A 22,061-nucleotide genomic window follows, 5' to 3' on the forward strand; every position below is an offset into this window, starting at 1 on the left:
GGGACTTGCCCAGGAGGCTGAGCTGTTCATACCTGTGGTTATGGATCATGCGAATATCGTAGAGCCTCACGAAGGGCCCACTGGCCCCGACCGCCAGACAGTTGTTGTCCTGGGGGTTGACAGTGAGGCACTTGGCCTCCACCAGCTGGCCACAGTACTCTGTCAGGTCAATCAGCACTTCCGAGTGTTTGCTGTTCTCCCGAAGGTCATACTGTCTGTGAGAGAGGACAGAGTTTGGGGACTGGGGTCTGGGTCCCTGTGTTAAAGGCAGAGAAGCAGCCAAGGCCTTGTTATGCAAGGTGAGTGGGAGGGGCTCTGGACCAGTTTGTAAGAACGTCAAAAACCACTCTCATTTCTTCAGTGCCCCTTGTGTGCCTGGCCCTGTAGCAGTCTTCTAACAGTGCTTTATTCTAACATAACTCAAGGTAAACACTACTGTACCTTAAAAAACAAAACCAAACCCAAAAACATGTCCGTATTACTGCTAAGTACTATTACTACTGATTACTAACACTTAGTGAGAAATTGCTTTGTGTCCAGTATGGCCCCTCAGTATTGCACATGTATTACCTAATTAAACCCTCACACCATCCCTTGGTACCATTAGAACACTGAGGTTCAAAGCAGTTAAATAACCTGCCTGAGACAACACTGCTACTAAATGTAGAGCTGGGATAGCTTCCTCAGACTGCTCTGCTCCTTAATTCTAATTCTTATTGTAAATCTAGTAGGAAACAAAAGAAGTATGGAGGTGGCAAAAAAGAGAATGTGGAGACCATCTAAGAGCTACCTAGAAACGCCAAATGCCAACAGAAGCCCAAGAGTCTCATCCAGGTAGGTGGCAAAGGTCATGCCAAACATCTACCTGGCAACAATACACACCCCTCATTGCAACCCGGGGAGCTGTTCTGCTGCCGTTACACAGGCACATGCAATGACCTCGTCACTGTTTGCCTTATCTTTCTAAGCTAACTCTCCAGCTCAAAACTGCAGTGATTCCTCAATATTTTCAGCATGAATGTACTTTTAGCTTACATTTTCCAAACTTTTCAGTCTGCTTTTCAAGATCTGATTTCACATCCCTCTCCAACCTTGTTCCTCAGTTTTCTAAACGGGTCAATTACACTACAGTACTCTCCATCCTGTACAAGCCATGTTTACCCCGGCCTTCACAAGCTTCGCTCAAGCTGGGAACCACTCTGCTTTACCTTGCCCATCCAAATCCCTGCTATTCTGGAAGGCCAGTTTACGTTTACCTTCTGCTAGGACACCTTCCCTGACTGTGCCCGTGCCGAAGTGCTGAGGCTCCTACACAAGATTCTTGATGCTCGGCTTCCTCCTGTTGTCTGACACAGTCTGGTCAGTCAAGGGCAGCAAGTGCAATGTAGAATTGTATTCACCACTAAACAAGTGCTTTCTGTCTTAAGTACAGCAGGTCCTCAAATATCGTTTTGTTGTTTTTTGTCCTTCAATGTTGTTTCATTATAATGTTGATAAGATTTGTGGGAACTTAACTCTTGTTTATATCAACGAGGCTATGGCAAAATTGGTTTCCTTATATGTCATTTCACTTAAAGTCACAGAATCTATAAATGACATTGAGGACTTACTAAACTATGCTAAGGTTTTACTGGCACTATGTCAATTTCAATGCTCAGGCCAACAAGGGAGATACTATGGTGATTCCCATTTTATAGATGAGGAAACTAAGGTTCAGTGGTGAAGTGACTTGCCCCAGTCAAACACTGAGTGACAGAGGCAGGACTTGACCCTAGGTCTGTGTGACTTCAGTGCCCTGCTTCTAATTGCTGTGTTACAGTTTATATATGACTTAGCTACCTCTTCTTTATAACAGCGGAGAGGGCACATGGTCCTACAGAGTTTTAAGGGAGGCAGTTAAGGCAGGTTGGGTAGATAAGGAAAAAGTTCTAAGGTCATGTCTGAAGAGAGGAGTTAAAGAAGGACAAGGAGACCATTTTAGGATGAAGGGAAGTAGAGGCAAAGGTGTGACAATACTGGCCACTGGTAAAGGGGACAGTCCACTTTGTCATTTCTGGGTAACTCTCCCCCTTATAGGCATATGCCCACTGACCAATTGTTCAAGAGAAATGTATCAAGTGTCTCTATGTGCCAGGCACTGTGCTGGGCTCAACGAATACAACCCAAGGTAAGACAGATATGGAGCTGCTCTGAGAGAGTTTACTATTCAATTAGGGATACAGACAAAAAAAAGTAAACCAACAAGTAAATAAAATAATCCAGCAGACTAGAGTTACAGAGGTGACAATAGGGCACTGAGACAAAGAATAATGGGGGAGGGGTTTGCTTTAGGGTGGTCAGAGAAGGTGCTTCTGAGAAGGTGACCCTTAAGCATATCTCCTTAGGGTAAGAGAGTCATAGAGCTGGGTACAGAGAAAACCAGCTAGAGGGAACAGCAGTGTGAAAGCCCAGAGGAGGCAGACATTGCATCTAGGTGGTGGGAGGCCGGCAGGCCTGGATATAGTGCAGGAGAGGGAAGAGAGTGGGAAGGTGAGAGTAGGGGAAGCAAATGTTCCCAGCTGAGTTTGTCCACAAACAGCTCTGGGCAGACTAATGAGGCTGGAACTCTGCTGGAGGGAAGGAGTCAGGCCTGTGGAAGGAAGTGGTATGGGCAGGTGGGAGGGAGGAGCCAACATGCAGAGAGAGGCACAGGCCCCATCAACGCCTCGGGCCCTTACCGGATAAGCCCGTCCTCAGCAGCACTCCAGAATGTGTTGGGCCACATGGGAGCCGTGGCGATGCGCTTCACCCGGTTTGTGTGGTCTCCAAACATGTGGATCGTCTCCTTTACTGTCAGGTCATGGACATGCACCTTGGAGTCGGCTGCCCCCGTGATCAAGATGCGGTCCCCAGCGTGAGGCAGGAACTGCTCCGGAGAGATGGAAGAAGAGATTGCAGGTGGTGGAGGTAGGGCTGGCCATAGGAGGAAACTGCCTGCATGTTAGTGCCCTCTTTCTCTTTCCACATCAGGTAAGAAAATGAGCCCATCCAAGACAACCCACCAGGAAGCTGTGGACCTCGAACATCCGTCCTCAAGCCTAAAGGTCAAAATCGGGGCTGCACCTTTACTTTGCCAGTCATCCTAGTCCTGACTAGACTACCTAAGGAAACATTTTCCTGATTCTTCCATAGGTAAGCGCTGAGTCCATGATAATCATAGCTGTTACCACCGTGTGCTAGACAACAGGGCAGGTACTTTATCTTACTGATAGTTAAAATAAAATAACCCCATTAAAAACTGAGGTTTGGCAAACATTCAGCATGACTGTCTGACTCCCATATGCCATACAGCCTCATGACCGCTACTGAATAGTCTGCGGGTTAAGTCATAAACTAGTCTTAAAATGAAAGGGACTTCCAGTGTTTTAAGGGAATGCGTGTTTAAAATTGGTTCTAGTATTTCTGGAGAACAATCTGGCAATAGGTAGGAAAGATAAAAACTATTTCTATCTTTTGTTCCAAAATCCTAGTTCTGAGAAATGATTCCAAAAGGAAAAAGAGACCTATGCAGAAATGCTCAGAGTGGAACTCATTATAATGACAAATGCTAGGAACGGCTCAAATGCCAGACCTTGGGAAAGGGCTGAGCACCAGGAGAATACATCTCATTGCAGCAAGAGCCCTGGCCAGCGTGGCTCAGTTGGTTGGAGCATCATCCTGTACACCAAAAGGTGGTGGGTTCAATTCCTGGTCCGGACACATACCCTGGTTGTGGTTTTGATCTCCGATAGGGTGGCAACTGATTGATGTTTCTCTCTCTATCCCTTCTGCTCTCTTAAAAAAAAAAAGAGAGCCCCCACCATTCTGATGAGCTTGAAAACAATACTAGACATAATAATAACAAAACAGCCACATAATTTGTGTAATAGTAATTTCTAAAACAATCCTCACCTGAGGGTATACTTATTGATTTTGGAGAGAGGGAGAGAGGGAAGTTGAGAGAGAAACATCAACATGAGAGAGAAATATGGGTTGGTTGCCTCCCGTGTGTGCGCTGACTAGGGATTAAACCCACAACCTAGATTAGCCCCAGGCTTGAACCTGTCCAAACGCTGGAGCCGCTCTCCACAACATGTGTCCCCCCTTTTCTCCCTGGGGTGTCCCTGCCAGCCCTGCTTGGCTCCAAGCTGAGGCCAATTCCGGCTTTTTAGAACCTGCTAGAATCAGCCGGGTGAGGAGGAGGGGACTCTCCCACCCGGCCCCCCCACCGGTGCCCCGCCCGGGATAAGGAACCAGGCCTCCACCAGCTCGGATCACTGGCTCTTCATTCTGGACGCGAGGGGAGAAGGAATCAATGGAGCAAACAGAAGAGAGAGCCCAGGATGAGGCTGAGGCGGAACCGCCCCAGCCGTCAGCACTGGACCACGAAGACCAGAACCGACCCGATGGGGCCTCCGGCCGAGCGGCCCCCGGCCACGCCCCGGCAGCATCTGTCTCCGCTCCCAAAGCAGGACCTTAGCCCTCAGCGGGGCCTGGAAGCAGCCGTCCCTCCCCTCGGAAGGCTGTGCGGTGATGGGTGACGGCTTGGGCGCTGGTGCTGAAAGTGGGACATGACGCGTTGCCGTGGCCGAGCCAAAGCTACCGGCACCTGGAGCCACCCGAGGGGACTCGCCCGTGTCATGGGGCCTCGGCAGCCCCGGTGATGGTCCCCACTCGCCCCCCCCAATAAACGTCTGTGCAGGTAAAAAAAAAAACCCAAAAAACCCACAACCTAGATATGTGTCCTGACCTGGAATCGAACCCCGAGACCTTTCAGTGTACGGGACGACACTCCAACCAACTGAGCCATATTGGCCAGGTCTGAATAATAATTTTTAAAAAGTATGCTGTCCTGCCCAGCTGGCATGGCTCAGTGGTTGAGCGTCGACCTATGAACCAGGAGGGTCAGAGTTCGATTCCCAGTCAGGGCATTTGCCGGTGTTGCGGGCTTGATCCCCAGTTTGGGGTCTTCAGGATGCAGCTAATCGATGATTTTCTCTTATCATTGATGTTTCTATCTCTCTCTCTCCCTCTACCTTCCTCTCTGAAATCAATAAAAATATTGTTTTTTAAAAAAGTATGCTGTCCTATCACCAGTGTTGAGGAAAAGAAATATTTGGATGTGGTGTTGAGTTCTTCTCTTCTTTCTTGAGTTCAAAAGATTGGATTATCTTTTTTTCTGAATTGAAGTTTCTCAAAACCCACGAAGCTGAATGGTGTTGGGGCGGGGGGCGGGGGCAGCACTCTGCATTCAAACAACTAAACCACTTGACCAGTGGTTCTCAACCTTCTGGCCCTTTAAATACAGTTCCTCAAGTTGTGACCCAACCATAAAATTATTTTCGTTGCTACTTCATAACTGTAATGTTGCTACTATTATGAATTGTAATGTAAATATCTGATATGCAGAATGGTCTTAGGCGACCCCTGTGAAAGGGTCGTTCGACCGCCAAAGGGGTTGCGACCCACAAGTTGAGAACTGCTGCACTTGACTTAAATGTTCATGCAAAAGCAACAATTCACTCTTGCCACACATACTACTCTAATGGCTCACTAGGGTAAGAGCTAGATGAAATAGATGGAATTTAATAATTTTTAGGGACAACTAGTAGTTTTTAAAAAATATATATTTTTATTGATTTCAGAGAGGACAGGAGAGAAAGAAAGAGATAGTAACATCAATAATGAAAGAGAAGCATTGATCAGCTGCCTCTGGCACATCCCCAACTGGGGATCAAGCCCGAAACCTAGGCACGTACCCTTGACTGGAATTGAACCCAGGACCCTTCAGTCCGCAAACCGATGCTCTAGTCTATCCACTTAGCCAAACCAGCTAGGGCACAAGTAGTAGTCTTTAATCCTGTCTAGAGGCAGCACATAATCCATGCACAAAAGAAATAACAGGAGAACCCTTGGGAAGAACTTGTGACCACTGCCACACTTGTCACACACTGCAGCAGCCACCAGGGGGAAGTCGAGGGTTAAATACAGGAGTAGGCAAAAGTAGGTTTACAGTTGTGAGTCTATGAGGTTTATTCTTGTATTATTATTTATTAATTATTGTACTGTTTTCCATACGAACAACTATGCCCACTCCTGTAAGTATATCTAGTGTTTTACTAACAGAAGACAGAAGGATCCTTCTCCACACTCTTTTTTTTTTTTTTTAACAGAAGAGGAGGCTGAAGGTCTGTGAATATAACTGCCTTGCTCAAAGTCTTACTATGAGTGAGTATCAAGGCCATTGTCAAATTCTGGCCTCTGAACTTAACATTTTGTGCTCTATGATGCAAAACATAGGTCCTTTCCCAGACCTGACCCCACAGACTCAAACTGGTCCTAAAACTTTTCAGGGGCAGAAAGCAGTCTCTGTTTGCCATGAGAGAGGTGAATCAGCATTGTTCTGTCTCTAAAATAGCAGAAATTCATCTAGGATTGGTCCCTGGGCCAGAGATGAGAATCACAGCTTGGGAAAGAGGCAGGGTTTAGGGAAGTGAGTAGGTTCTGGGCTCTTGAATTTGCCTTCTTCAGGTATGTTGTAATTCTTCTTAATATTAACTGGGAAAGGACAGCCTCACTCTCACATACATCCATGACAGAATTTCAGAGCTGGAAAGGTTCTTAAAGGTCATTTCCTCCAATGTTAAACCTGGCAGATAAAGTTCCCAACAAGCAGAATACCTCAGTGCTAGTACATTTGCTACATTCTCAGAGGGCCCATTCTACCTTTCCCAAATTGCTCTAAGCATTAGACAATTCTTTCCTTCATCAGGCATGCATTTGCTTCTGTGGACTTATAGCTGTTGTCCTAGGTCTGTTATCTGGGATCAAAAGGGACAAGTTTCATGCCACTTCCCATAGTAGGTCTCCAGAGGTCTGAGGACATCTGTAAGGCCCTTTCCCACCTCTCCTCAGCTCAACTCCTCTCCACCACAAAAGCAGCAGACCCATTTCCTATGAAAGTTAGAACAGTTAAAACCACCTGTGCCAGGTAACATCAACCCTGTGAACTGCTACTTCCTTTTTAAAATTAAACTGTTTTTTTAAAATATATTTTATTGATTTTTTACAGAGAGGAAGAGAGAGGGACAGAGAGTTAGAAACATTAGTGAGAGAGAAACATCAATCAGCTGCCTCCTCACACCCCCCACTGGAGATGTGCCCACAACCAAGGTACACGCCCTTGACCGGAATTGAACCCGGGACCCTTCAGTCCGCAGGCCAACACTCTATCCAACCTGGTCAGGGCAAAATTAAACTATTTATTCACTCATTTATTCATGAATCTGAGGGATTTTCCTTAGCTACAGATGAGTAAACAGGCTCAGAGAGGTCAGGTGATTTGCCTACTTCACATAGCTTCCAAAGGCTGATAAGGGAGTCACACAGTCTTCCTGGTATCTAAATTCATGCTCAGAACCGTATCTCCCACCATCACCACTCACATAAACATAAATTAATTTGGCTCTAAGAGAGGAAGCAGGATATGGAAAAGAGATGGGGTTTCAGGAATCACCATCAGATGCTCAGATCAAAGGTGTATGTGACCCCAGGGGGTACATGGGAAACACACATGCAAACACAACCATGTGCAGAGCTCAGTCGCCGTGTTCACTGGCTCTGTGGCTTATCCTGCTCACCTTGACAGAGAAGATATTTGCAGTGTGTCCCGTATGCATGGAGAGCAGCTTCTTGTGGTGCAGCGGGTCCCACACAATCGTGTGCTGGTCATCGGAACCAGAGGCCAGCAAGCTGCAAGCAGAGTGAGGGGTTCTGACCTCTCCCCAAGTTCGTGGGCAATTTTCCCCCTTCCCAGGTGATAAGGTGTTAGGCCACACAGAACTTAAATCATAGTATATGTCACAGATTTTAAGGCTATCTTGTAAACATTGGCTGATTCTCTTCTATTTGTCCTGAGAATTTGCCATTATTCCTTAAACTCTGCATTGACTTATTAAAAAAACAGGGTTTGAAAAAAACCCCAAAAAAACAAACAAAAGAAAACAAAAAAAAAACAGGGTTTGGATGGCCACCCAACCTTCCATCTATCTGGGCTTCATTGTTTAACTGTGTATTGACAGTGATGGACTAAACTAAACTACGAAGCAGAGAGCAGCAGTCTTTTCACTTGGGTCCATTTTTTCCCTTAGATCTAGGAAGAGGATCTCCCAGCTGCCTCACTCCCTTTCTTTAGCATCCCCTTCCCCCATGCTCTAGCTCATACTTACTCTCCTTTCTCGTTCCACTCCAGACAGTTGACACATCCTGAGTGACCCTGGGTAAGCAAATAGAAAAGGATAAGAAGAGAGCCAGTTAGAGGTTCTCCTGGGGAATTCAACACCAAGAAGTAGAACTGAACAGGTAAACTAATCTTTCCATCATCAATGTTTTCCAGGTGCATGTGAGTGACCAGGACTGAATTAAATTGCCTGGCATCTTACAATATAGAAAGTACATTCATTGTCATGATTTTACTTGTCATTGAACACCCCTGAGTCATAAAGTTCAGGTTTCATTGGTCCCATTTTGCAGAAAATTAAACTTAAGTTCAGATAACAGTAACAGAAGTGAGATCCAAACAAATTTCTGCTCCTACCACTAGAAAGAACATGTCAACAGTCCCTTCGAGGGGATAGCCCCTTGACCACAGACAATTTCCCCAGAGAAGCATCTGACCCAAGGATGATCTTTCATTCTTTTGGCATATATTTAATTTATTGAGCACTCACTGCATACCAGGTACTGTTCAGATGCTGGGGGCAGATCAGTGTACAAATCACAGTCCCTGCTCTTCTGCGTTAACTTCCGGTAGAAGGAGCCTGGTATGTAAGGTACATTGGGCTAGTTTCTTGAGCTTGGAGATTCGAATTAAGAAACACCGAGAGTGAGGCAGTTAACCGATGCTGAGGTTGAAAGCATGCACAGAGAGAAATCATGGCAAAGCTAGAATTACCAGAAAACAGAATCCATGAAAAGCAGAAGGTATGAGGTGGCAGGAACAAGTCTTACATGGGAAAAGGAGAAAACAAATCACTAGGAATTCCTGCATACTGTTCTTTCTGTTCCCTCAGCCTCCTTCATTCCTGATAGTACCTAGATTTTCATCTAATCATCTCCCTGTCCAAGTTAGACCATGTGTTTCAGGAAGGGAAAATCCATTGTTCTCTCCAGTGATAGGTTCAGAAACTTACGCCTAAGCCAAATTGGAGGTGGCATTCACTTGGGCATAGGAATTGGCTCAGAAATGACCCTGTGACCCCAATCAGAGGCAAGGGGGACAGTTGCTGGGAGCTTCTGGGAAAGGAGTTTTCTCATTCTCAGGAGAGAGTCTATGAAAGAGATGCCTTCTTCCTCTGGATGATGGGAGTACTGATGTGACACCTGGAATTGCCACCACCAGGGAAGCCAGCCAGAGAGTGAAACTGAAGGAGGAAAGCCCAGCCCAGAGAATCGTGGAAAAATGGAGCCAGAGTGACCCGAACAACTAACCCAGATGCCTAGCCTACTCCTGGACTTCCACTTAAGTAAGCCAATCAATTCATAACTGTTTAAAGCCATTTGAATTGGGTTGTTACTTGTGGCCCAAAGCATCCTAACAAACTCCAACTCATTCTTCAGATTTCACTTTATAGGCACTTCCTTGAAGATGCCTTTCCTGTCGTGTGAATTTGGGAGGGAGGCATACGCTTCCTGTGGGCTCCTACTGTCACACTGTATTATGGCTCTGTGTTGACATGGTGGTTTGCATCACCAGACTGAGCCCTGAGAAGCAGGCTTTTGTGTACTGTGTTCATTACATCTCCAAGGCCAGTTATAGTCCTTGGCACATATCTGTTGCATAAACGAACACATGGGTCAGTGGGACTAATGGGAAGAAGAGATATGAACAAATCTAATCCCTGCCTATCCATCAGAAAAGGCCTTTCCTTGGCCTTCTCCTTTCCTTTTACCTTTTGCTCTATACAGAGTCTCATCTGGGTTGAACCTCACTTCTTTCCAGGTTCTGCACTTACAAACATTGCAGACACATTTACCCTGCCCACACTTGTCAGAGCACTTGCTGACCTGAGGCCTCTCACTTTCCTGTGGCTCTTGGTTGCAACCCCACCCATAGCTTTGGTCACGCTTTCTAGGTCAGAATCATTTCTGTCCTCAGCCCTCTCATTTTTTTCAACTGGCTGTCAATTACTTGGACCTGGGGGCCACATCTTCCCAGCTGACCCTGAACAACTCATTGCGACCATCGCCTCAGAGAACTGTTTGGTAGTTCCAGATAAAGTTAAGCTTGTATCTACCTACCCTATGACCCAGTAATTCCATTTGTAGGCATTTACTTGAGAAAAATGAAAACATTTATCCATACAAAAACTGGTTTAAGAATATCTATACACGATTTATTTTTAAAAGCCCCAAACTGGAAATAGCCCAAATGGTCATCAACCGGAGAATGGATAAACACAATGTAGTACATCCATACAGTGTATCACTACTCATCAATAAAAAGAAGCAAACTAGATATGTGCAACACAGGCGAAACTCACCGAGGATATTTTTCCACTGATTTTAAGAGAGAGTGGGAGGGGGAGAGACAGAGAGAAAAAGAAACATTGATGTGAGAGATACACATAGATTGGTTGCCTCCCGCACACCAAGGTTGGGATCAAGCTTGCAACTGAGGTACGTGCCCTTGATGAGAATCGAATACGGGACCCTTCAGTCCATGGGCCTATGCTCTATCCACTGAGAAAAACTGGCTAGGGCCATGCTTTTCCTTCTGATCTTTGTTACTTGCTCCTTCTCAATATTCAAATTTCATTTCAAACATCACTTCATCAGAATGGCTTTCTCAGACCACTGTCTCTAAAGTATATCCCATTACCATGGTTTGATATGACTTGTTTCTAGTGAATTTACATTCGAATTATATTAAAACAAAAGCAATTAAGCCAGATTGTGAAGGTAAGATATATAATGTTTGCAACTTGTTTAAAGAAAATATTAAGAAAACAAATAAGGCAAGAGAATAAATCCACCAAGCCAAGAACTATTTGTTAATTCCTTTAAAAGAGTAGACACAGAGTCCTTGCACGGCTCCACAGAGTGGACACCCCGGACTCCAAGATGGCGTCATTCGTGCCATTGAAGGAGAAGAGACTGATGGAAGTCAAAATAGGGGAGCTGCCACGCTGGAGACTGATGCAGGATTTCACCCCTAAAGGTTACCACAGGTATTACAACAAGTACATCAATGTGAAGAAAGGGGGCATTGCTGGCGTTTCTATGGTACTGGCAGCTTATGTGTTTCCCAACTACTGCCGTTCTTATAAGGAACGAAAACATGAGCAACGACACAAGTACCGCTGAAGAGGGCCCAGTGTGGACTCCATTTTCCTGACCATGACCTTTGCCCAGCACCTCTGAATCCTTTCATATTGTAATGTAACACCTAATAAAAGGTGGCTGTTAAAAAAAAAAAAAAGAGTAGACACATGGTTGGAGTCAAAAGAATATGAACTATGGAGCCAGACAGGCCTGATATAAATATTAATCTTTTACCATTCATGTGACCTTGGAAATGCTCAGTTTTATTCTCCTCATTTGTAAAGTGAGATTCCTTTCCTCACAGCCGAGTGGGAACAAAGCCTAGGACAGAGCCATAAAGAAGACCAACATAAGGGCCTGATGGACAAGGAGTATGCAAAGGGCATCAAGAAAGACACGAGAGGAGTAGGAAGGAAAACAGAGGGTGATGTCTCAGAACCCAGATGACAAAAGTTTTGTTGAGAAGTGTCCAGTACTACCAAATACTGTCGGATCAAGCTAGATGAGGACTAAGAAGTGTCCACTGATTTAGGGCAAGAAAGCTACAGTGGTAACCTTGGCAAGAGCCACTTTTGTGGTGTATGGTTAGATAAATAGAAGTAGGTTGAGGAATTCATTGTGTGCCATATTTGATATTTTCAGTCAATGATGAGCCACGTATATGATATAACATATAGCCTAGGTGTGTAGTAGGCTCTACCATCTAGGTTTGTGTAAGCACACTCAAGATGTTGCACAATGACAAAATCATCTAACAGTGCATTTCTCAGAATATATCCCTGTCGTTAAGCAGCACATGACAGTACTGGGAAGTGAGGAAGTAAAAATACTGAGTACAGACTACTCTTTCAGTCTGGCTATGAAGGGGAAGAGAAACAGAAGGCTATAGCTAGATGTGGCTGTGGCATCAAAGAAGGACTTTCTTATATTAGAGAAGCTTGAGCATATTTAACCCCAAGGGGAATCAATAGAGAAAGGGAAAGTTAAAGATATAGGAAAGCTAAAAGATCATCTGTGGTTGGGGTTTTGTCAGATTAATGTTGCAAGAGAATGGTTGTAGTAATGAGTCATTGATTCTTAGGAGATAGGGAAGGAAGTAGAGACATGAAGTAGCTTGTAAGGAGAGAATAGAGGGGTTGACTGGGCTTGGAGGACTTGTTGAGGATGCAGAATCGTTGAGGCATGATAGATATACGTATATACTCTTTTTTCACTTACTAATATATCTAGGAAATCACTCATATCAATCAATAAAATTCTTTTTCATAGTTGCATAGCACTTTTTATGTAGATGAACCAAGATTTATTCAACAAATTTCCCATGTACGGATTCTTAAGAGTTGTTTCTAATAGTTTACAATTATAGCAATACCATAATGAATAACCTTGTGCACATGTATTTTATTACTGTTGGAGATGTGTACCTTCAGGGTAAAACCCAGAAGAGGCAGTGTTGGCCAAAGAGTAAATGTATATGTGGTCTTGTTAGATATTGCCAAGTTTCCGTCCATGGGAGTTGCATCATTTTGCCTTTCCAGTAGCAATGCATGTGAGTGTCTGTTTCTCCACAACTTACCAACACACTGTGTGGTTAAGCTTTTGAATATTTCACCATTCTGACAGATGAAAAATGGCATCTCCACACAGTTTGAAGTTACATTTCTCTTGTGAATGAAATTGAATATCTTTTCCATATGTTTAAAGGCTATTTTAATATAATTTTTGTCAATTTTGATGTAACAAAATTGAAAATAAGAATTTATATATGTGGCCCTGACTGGTTTGGCTCAGTGAATAGAGCATTGACCTGTGGACTGAAAGGTCCCAGGTTCGATTCCGGTCAAGAGCATGTACCTTGGTTGCGGGCACATCCCCAGTAGGAGGTGTGCAGGAGGCAGCTGATCGATGTTTCTCTCTCATCAATGTTTCTAACTCTCTATCTCTCTCCCTTCTTCTCTGTAAAAAATCAATAAAATATATTTTTTTTAAAAGAATTTAAAAAAATATGTGTATCTGCATATTTTTGCAAACACAAACACAAGCACAGAATGGATAAGTGGAAACTAATGAAGTTGGTTACCACTAGGGGGTGGAAGGTATACAATGAAGGATAGAGAAAGCGTATGAGTAATCCTGCTCTGGACCTTTTTGTAGAGTTTTTACTTTTAGAACAAAGTTGAAACTGGCCAGTATTGCTCAGTGGTTGAGCATCGACCTATGAACCAGGAGGTCACAGCTTGATTCCTGGTTGGGGCACATGCCTGGGTTGCAGGCTCGATCCCCAGTAGGAAGCATGCAGGGGGCAATCATTGTTGTTTCTCTTTCTCTCTCCCTCTCCCTTCTTCTCTGAAATCAATAAAAATATATTGGGGGCGGGGAGACCAAGGCCCCCCTACTTAAATTCTGAATCCCATACCCATCAGCCTTCCCCAAGACTTTGGTCCTTCAGTTATTCTGTCCTTCTCTTATATCAGCAATCCCTTCCTCTCGCATCAACATATAAAAATGCTCTAGCATTTCTTCCCATTCTTACAAATCCTTTCTTTAGGGGAATCCTATTGACCCCTTCACCTACTGCCCCATTCCTCTGCTTTCTTTTGTAAACAAAGTTGTTCAAAGTTGTCTATATAACTCAATAAAGCTGGGGGAGGGAGGAGAAACAAAACAAAAACAAAACAAAATGACTTTGAAGGGCGGAAGCAAGGGGAATAAAGAAGATGTCATTCTTCCTCCAACCTCCTGAAATGACTCCCCATTGGTTAAAGCAAACCAAAAGACAGGACAAGAGAGAACATTAATATTCCTGTGCAAGTCAGCTGTCCAGGCAGTGAGCTGAAGAAAGGTAAAAAGTAGATGTAGAGGGGCAAGAAAATATAACTTTTAAAGATTATTCTTTTTACTGCTTATATTCTATTATTCCTTTCATCTAGGGAAAAAGTTTGTCCTAAATAAATAAAAAAAAACAAATTCCCATTACTCTCTAAAATAAGAAAAAGAAAAAAGACAGTTGTCTACACTTGTTGCTGTTTCTTCACTTCTAATTCACTCCTCAACTCTCCAATCTAGCATCTGTTCCCACCACTCCAATAAAACTGCTCTTGCCTGGCCAGCATGGCTCAGTGGTTGAGCATTCACCTGTGAACTGGGAGGTCAAGGTCCGATTTCTAGTAAGGCCACATGCCTGGGTTGCGGGCTTGATCTCCAGTAGGGGACATGCAGGAGGCAGCCAATCAATGATTCTCTCTTATCATTGATGTTTCTCTCACTCTCTCTCTCTCTTTCCCCCTTTCTCTCTGAAATCAATAAAAATATTTTAAAAAAACAAAACTGCTCTAGTCAAGACCACAGTCATTGTTTTGTTCCCATCCTACTCAACCTTCAGAAGCACTGAGTACAACTGAACACTCCTTCTTTGTTGAAATACTTTCATTACTTGGCCTTTACACTTCCCTGGTTTTCTTCCCTTTCTATCTCACCGACCTACTCTTTCTAGTTACCTTTTCTATTTCCTTACCTTGTAATTAACTTCTGAAAGCTGGAGTGCCTCAGAGCTAGGCCTTGGACCCTATTCTCTAATGTTCCATGGACAAATGAAGTCTCCAGATTTCTCCCTATAATCCAGAGCTATCTCCCAATAAGTACTGCCTACCTGATATCTCCACAAAGCTACCCAACTGGCTTCCAAACTTACAACCCCCGATTCTCTAACTTATTTTTTCTCTCAGTCTTCTTCTTTGAATCTTTTCTCAATTCTCTAAGGTTGCATAAGAGGGAAAGCTGGGATTTAAACTGGGTCTTTTAAATATTTAAACCTGTGTACATTCCTTCCTACTATGTGCTTCTACTACAAGTCTTGGGCAAGGTGGCCTTTAGGCAAGTGCAAATTGAAACAATTCACCTTAACATAATTGTTTTTGAGTTGCAGACCTTGGAAAACAATAGATGGGATCCTGTTTTGTAGTCACAGAAGTTTCCAAGTCTATTCTGGACAAAGTTATCAAACCAGGAAGAGATGGTGAGATAATATGGGTTGGACAGAGGCACAGCTAAAAGGAGAAGCCAAGCCAGCTAGGGGTCACTGTCAATTCAGCATCAACCACAGCAGGTTTCTCAACCGCGACATTATTGGCATTTGGGGCTGTGTAATTCTGTTTTTAAAAATATATATTTTTATTTATTTCAGAGAAGGAGGGAGAGGAAGAGAGAGACAGAAACATCAATGATGAGAATTATTGACCAGCTGGCTCCTACATGCCCCCTACTGGGGATCAAGCCTGCAACCTGGCATGTGCCCTGACCAGGAATCTAAACGTGAGCTCCTGGTTCATAAGTCGACACTCAACCACTGAGCCACACCAGCTGGGCTGGGTGGGACTGCATAACTCTTTGTGGCACTTTCCTTGTTGTCCTGTATATTATAGGATGTTTAGCAGCATCCTGAGCCTCTACCTACTGTATGCCAGCAGTACCCTCCTAGTTTTGATAACCAAAACTGTTTCTGGGCATTGCCAAATGTCCCCTTGAAGGTAAAATCTTCCATGCTCCACCTCCAACTGCACTACAGGGATGTACTCTAAGCTTTGTTCTGAAGGAAACATAGAAACTTAAAAAAAAAAAGGATAAACAATAAAATATATCAAAAATTATGTTTTCAGATAATTTTTAGAGATATGGGAAAACAATAAAAGTATAAAAGGGTTTATCAAACTGTGTAAATGATACAAGATCCATCTGTAGGAAAAAAATTACATTAAAGCATGGGAAAAAACAGGAAGATTTAAGAATCATAATTATTATTCTGTTGAATTAGCTTGCCAAGATCCAGGCACTATGTTAAGTGCTTCACACTAACCTTCTAATTTAATCATCACAATAATTCTGTTTTACCAATCAGGAAACTAGGGGTAACTTGAGCAATGCTATATAGCTGTGGAGAAGATAGGTCTTGAAATTAAATGGATGAAGCTCCAATGTCCATCTCTTAACAAGTATTCTGCTTCATAACAAAGACAGTACACCAAACATTAACAAAGTTTATCTGTACACAATAGAATTAAAAGTGATTTTGTTTTCTTCTTTACATTTTTCTGTCTATTCCATATTTTCTACTATGATGTTTATTACCTCTATAATCAGAAAAAATATTAAGTAAAAGTTATGAGAACTACTTGGTAACATGGAGAAAAAGAATTATTATATGTTAACTTGAAAAAACTCAATTAGCCCTAGCCAGTGTGGCTCAGTTGGCTGGGCATTGTCCCATGCACCAAAAGATTGCTGGTTTGATTCCCAGGCAGGGCACATGCCTGGATCGTGGGCTCCATCCCTGGTGGAGTGAGTGCAGGAGGAAGCTCTTGCATTCTCACATTGATGTTTCTCTTTCTCTCCCCCCTCCCTTCCTCTCTCTAAAAATCAATAAAAGTATTTTTTTTTAAATTCAATGTAAAGTAGGATTACAATTATATAAAACTATACAGGAGATAAAACAGAGTATATGAAATACTAATAGTAATTGTATTATGTAGTGAGGACTAAAAAGTAATTTTTACTTATGTTTTCCATATTACTATTAATAGTTATATTTTGTAATGGATAAAAGTTTATAATTATATAATTAAAAGAAAGCAATCACAATCATCGATAGCAGGAGTGGAAAATCTTTTTTCTGCCAAGGGTCATTTGGATATTTATAATGTCATTCGAGGGCTGAGGGTCATACAAAATTATCAACTTAAAAATTAGCCTGCTGCCCTAGCTGGTTTGACTCAGTGGATAGAGCATCAGCCTGCAGACTGAAGGGTCCCAGGTTCCATTCCAGTCAAGGGTGCATTCCCGGGTTGTGGGCTCCATCCCCAGCAGGCAGGAGGCAGCCAATCAATAATTCACTCTCATCACTGATGTTTCTATCTCTCTCTCCCTTCCTCTCTGGAATCAATAAAAATATATTTTTTAAAAATTAGCCTGCTATATTTGGTCAGACATTTAATTAACTCACCCCTAATGCATTGACCAATGATTTCGTGGGCCTTATAAGGCCTGAGGGCCGGACGTTCCTCACCCCTGCTCTATAATCTCACTACCTTGAGATAATACTGTTAACATTCAATAAATTCTTTCTAGTCTTTTTCTAAAACCAACATGATCACTTACAAACACTAACCCGAAGGAACCAAAGAGAATTCTTACTCAACCTGCAGATAACACTAAGTTGGATAGGACAGTTAAAAGTTGGATTCAAAATATAATCTTGAGGAAGAAAAGGAATGCAACTAACATTATGGAATATCTGTCAGAGAAAGCACAGTAAAAAGGAAGTATTTCAACTACAGTGGGGCCTTGACTTACGAGTGTCCCGACTAACGGGTTTTTTGAGATATCAGCTGTCTCTCAGCCAATTTTTTGCATTGAGTTGATTGAGTAATTTGCGTTAACGAGCTCGGTCTCGGAACGAATTAAACTCGTAAGTCAAGGCCCCACTGTAATCTTGATTCAGATTTACCTACCTAATATACTGCTGATAAGCAAAGGTAAACTTTAGGTTTGACTTGCACAGAAAAACTTGTTTATGACTTGAATAATGCTGAAAGGATTCTCTGCAGGCAAAGGAGAGCCAGCCATCTGCATCTAGGGAAGCAAACTGGATCTCTTACCTGCAGCTCTGCTTCTAGGCCCAGTCGTCTGATAAAGGGATCAGTGACATGGTAGTGCCGCTCAAAGCTCAGGGCACCCCGCTCCTGGGGGACAGAAACAAAACATAGCTTCATTGATTTAATTCAACATGATTTATTATGTGCCTACTACATCCAGCACTTGTGCTGGGAACTACAGGAGTTAAAAAAGATAACAAGAAATCAGCTTGTGGGAGCCTGCACTACACTTGGGCAGGGATTAGAGAACAGAACAGAGTATATAAGTATTAAATTGTGCTTGTTGGGTTACAAAAAAAGGGAAATGTTTCCATAGTAGGTTGGAGTAGGTGGGCATCAACTTTAGGACACATACTGTGTGAGATATGTGAAGGAAAAACTTGCATGGTCCCTCCAACTCTATGTTTCCGTGCCTCTAGGAAATGGTCCTTGCCCTTGAGGGCCACCAGTCTAATGAAATAATGAAAGTCAAATGGACAAAGTTCCAAAAAGATTCAGGGATGCAGAGGAAAATACTCTATGAAACACAGACTAACATGCACAAAGTACATGGCTCCCACAGAGGCATACACTCGATCTTTCTGGATGGTGGCCACTTATATTTTAAAGTGGTCACTTACATTTAAAAGATTTTTAATTAAAATTATTTTTAGCATTTACAACATTTTCAAAGAACATTCTCATGTTCTTTTGGATTTCATTCTCAAGATCAGCCTGCAGGCAGACAGATGTTACTATCATTTAACAACATAAAGTGAGGCACAGGAGGTAAAATGACTAGTCTTCTAAGGCAGCTAATTAGGGTGGTGGTGAGATTTAGCTCCTGACCCCAGCTTAGGGTTCACACACACACACACACACACACACACACACACATATACTACAGGCCCGGTGCACGAAATTTGTGCATGGGTAGGGTCCCCAGGCCTGGCCAGTGATCAGGGCCAATTGGGGCCTTTCGGCTGCCGGCCGGGGCCTTTCTTTGTTCTGCACCACCCCCTGGTGGTCAGCACACGTCATAACGAGCGATCGAACTCCCGGTCTTCCTGTCGAACTCCCAAGGGGACACTTTGCATATTAGCCTTTTATATATAGAGAGATATTTTATTGATTTTTTTACAGAGAGGAAGGGAGAGGGATAGAGAGTTAGAAACATCGATCAGCTGCCTCCTGCACACCTCCTACTGGGGATGTGCCCGCAACCAAGGTACATGCCCTTGACTGGAATCGAACCTGGGACCGTTCAGTCTGCAGGCCGACACTCTATCCACTGAGCCAAACCGGTTAGGGCTATAGAGATATTTTTATTGATTTCAGAGAGGATGGGAGAAGAAGAAAGAGATAGAAACATCAATGAGAATCGTTGATCAGCTGCCTTCTGCACCGCCCCCTACTAGGGATTGAGCCCTGCAACCTGGGCACGTGCCCTGACTGGGAATCAAACCATGATTTCCAGGTTCATAGGTCGATACTCAACCACTGAGCCATGCTGGCCAGGCCCAGCTTAGGGTTCTTACTAGAGAAGCACATCATGGTTTGGTGTGCATTAAACCCCTGTGCTCCTTTACTGAGGGTTTCCCTGACAAAGTCTGGGCTACCTCTCTAAATGAACTTGACTCCCTAATCATCCACTCATCTCACAGTACTGGAGTGTCTTCTATGTACATCCTGCAAAGGACAGGTGCAGGCTTTGTTTGGTACAGGAGACCCCCGAAGAGAAGAAAGAGTCTAAGCTGAACTGGGACTAAGACTCTCCCAGGTTCTTATATGTTCAATTTAGCAACTGGAGCCCTGGCTGATTTGGCTCAGTGGATAGTGTCAGCCTGTGAACTGAAGGGTCCCATGTTCAATGCTAGTCAAGGGCATGTGCCCAGGATGTGGGCTCGATCCCCAGTGGGAGACACGCAGGAGGCAGCCAATCAACAATTTTCCCTCTACCTTCCTCTCTGAAATCAATAAAAATATATTTTAAAAAATTAGCAACTGGAGCAGCACAAAGAAGCTACATTTACTCCTGCTGCAACTTCCACACATACATATGCATGTGCCCAAGCACGCACAAACACAAACACACACACACACACACAAATGTGCATACACATGCACACCATACTGATGGTTTCCCTCTCTCACTAATCTGTATTAATCTCAGCGACCCAGGTACAAGCACTTGGACAGGAGAGTCTCCATGAATTTTATTAGTTCTAGTCCAGAGTCTGTCACTAATTAGCTATGTGACTTTAGGCAAGTCACCAACTCTAACCCGCAGTTTCTTTGGCTAAAAACTGAACCTGTGGGGAAGAAAGGACCTCATGCTCTGATTTAGAGGTTTGGGTGGCTTACCTTGATCTGCCTATTAATGAGGTCTCTAGTTATGTTGACTTTTGCCATCTTCTCTTAATGAATTCAACAGAAGGAAGCTAGATAAAGATCTTCAGAACCCTTGAGCATTCCAGCAAAGCCCAGGTCCGCAGGACATACATTTAATTACCTGGGGAGGAAAAAAAAATCATCAAACCTTGGGGGATGGAATAAGGCAGCTTGAGAGTCCTGATTTCACCCCTAAAACAGCCCCCCAGCCTACCCAGTGAACTGGCTATTGCCTGTGATGTATGACACAGGGCTCAAGAGCCTCTGGAGCAGCGGTCGGCAACCTTTCGGACCTCACGGACCACCAGTGGGGACCACAGGTTGGCAACCGCTGCTCTGGAGGACAAGTGGCATAGGGGAGGGGGAAACAATGGCTCACAGCCACAGAAAGTATTGGAACAAACACCGAATAAGTCATGTATACTTCACCAGAAAATGGGGGGTTGGATATGAATATAAAGGAAGATAGAAGCATATCCTGAAAATAAGACCAAGGTACACAGCAAGAAAGATGTCAAGTTTCACTTGCTCAGAATGCATCTGTGGCAACCAGTCTGAAATTTTTTTTAAGTGTTATCCTTTTCCAGTTTTATTTTATTTTTGTATTTTAGAGAGGAAGGGAGAGGAATAGAGAGAGAGGAAACATCAAAGTGAGAGAAACATCGATCAGCTCCTTCCTGCACTCCCCTTATTGAGGATCTGCCTGCAACCTGAGCATGTGTCACGACCAGGAATCCCATCTTGGTTCATAAGTCGATGCTCAACCACCTAGCCACATTGGCTGGGCTGAAACTTTTAATTAATGCTTCAAATCTCTGACCCTCAGCTTGATTCTCACCAAAACCAAATCAGTATCACAGACAGATCACGCAGCCCTCTAATAGATTCACAGAATCAATGAGTGATCAGGAGGTGTAATGGTACCATGTCCAATATCCAATCTGATAAAGAAATCCCTCTTCAATATCCTGATAGGTATGCTTTCAATCTTATAACCTCTTGAAGCAAGCTATTACTGTTTTATAATTTTGATGGCTAGAAAGACCTAGTAATCTAATTTCTGATAATGTACCATAAGAAAACACAAAATGTAATCTAAAAGTTCCATAACCCTCCCCCAAGAAAGTTCTATACCCAAGCATATTCATCACAAATTTTGTAAAAACAAACAAAAAAATTTGCTTTTACAAGGTTCTAATGATAGAGGGGTTAAATAATGTACAGCCATATTATATTATGCAGCATTAGAAATGCTACCTATGAAAGAAAAATGCTTACATCACGTCAAATGTTTACATAACAACATGATGCTCTTTCAATAAATAATACTATCAGTTATTTTTTTTTCATTATCATCTCTCTCGTAAACCTTTTCTTATGGGAAATTTCAAGCATAAACAAACTAGAATCTATATATATAAAAGGCTAATATGCTGTGTCTGTCCAGGCAATGACATCATGTAGTAACGCCCAGCGGAACACGACTTGCTTTATAGCCAGGCAGAAACATTTTACACTGTAACCAAATGTCTGAAGCGTTTTCCCATGCCTCATCTCATTTGGTCCTCACAGAAGTCCTGGAGTAGGTAGATAGGAGACTCGGTGGAATCCTATTGTCTTTTCATTAGCTGGAAAATGGAGATTTAGAAAGCTTAGAAACTTGACCCGACTGAAAAGAAGTAAGAAATGGTGGACCTTGAAAAT

The 22,061-nt window shown here is 43.2% G+C and overlaps 1 protein-coding gene and 1 pseudogene across 1 annotated transcript in view; one reads left to right on the top strand and one right to left on the bottom strand.

The window, feature by feature from the left end:
- Positions 1-22,061, bottom strand: part of WDTC1 (WD and tetratricopeptide repeats 1) — a 47,748-nt gene that overhangs the window by 13,093 nt on the left and 12,594 nt on the right. The window contains exons 2-7 of the mRNA XM_006777482.2: positions 20,331-20,478; positions 17,991-18,074; positions 8,247-8,293; positions 7,659-7,770; positions 2,718-2,905; positions 33-215 (exon numbers count right to left, since the gene is read on the bottom strand). Of these exons, the coding sequence (XP_006777545.1) occupies positions 33-215; positions 2,718-2,905; positions 7,659-7,770; positions 8,247-8,293; positions 17,991-18,074; positions 20,331-20,378 (662 nt within the window). The 5' untranslated portion in view covers positions 20,379-20,478. The remainder of the gene's footprint in view (positions 1-32; positions 216-2,717; positions 2,906-7,658; positions 7,771-8,246; positions 8,294-17,990; positions 18,075-20,330; positions 20,479-22,061) is intronic.
- Positions 11,088-11,481, top strand: LOC102766892 (annotated as a pseudogene).

Source organism: Myotis davidii, unplaced genomic scaffold, assembly GCF_000327345.1.
Source record: "Myotis davidii unplaced genomic scaffold, ASM32734v1 scaffold149, whole genome shotgun sequence".
NCBI lineage: Eukaryota > Metazoa > Chordata > Mammalia > Chiroptera > Vespertilionidae > Myotis > Myotis davidii.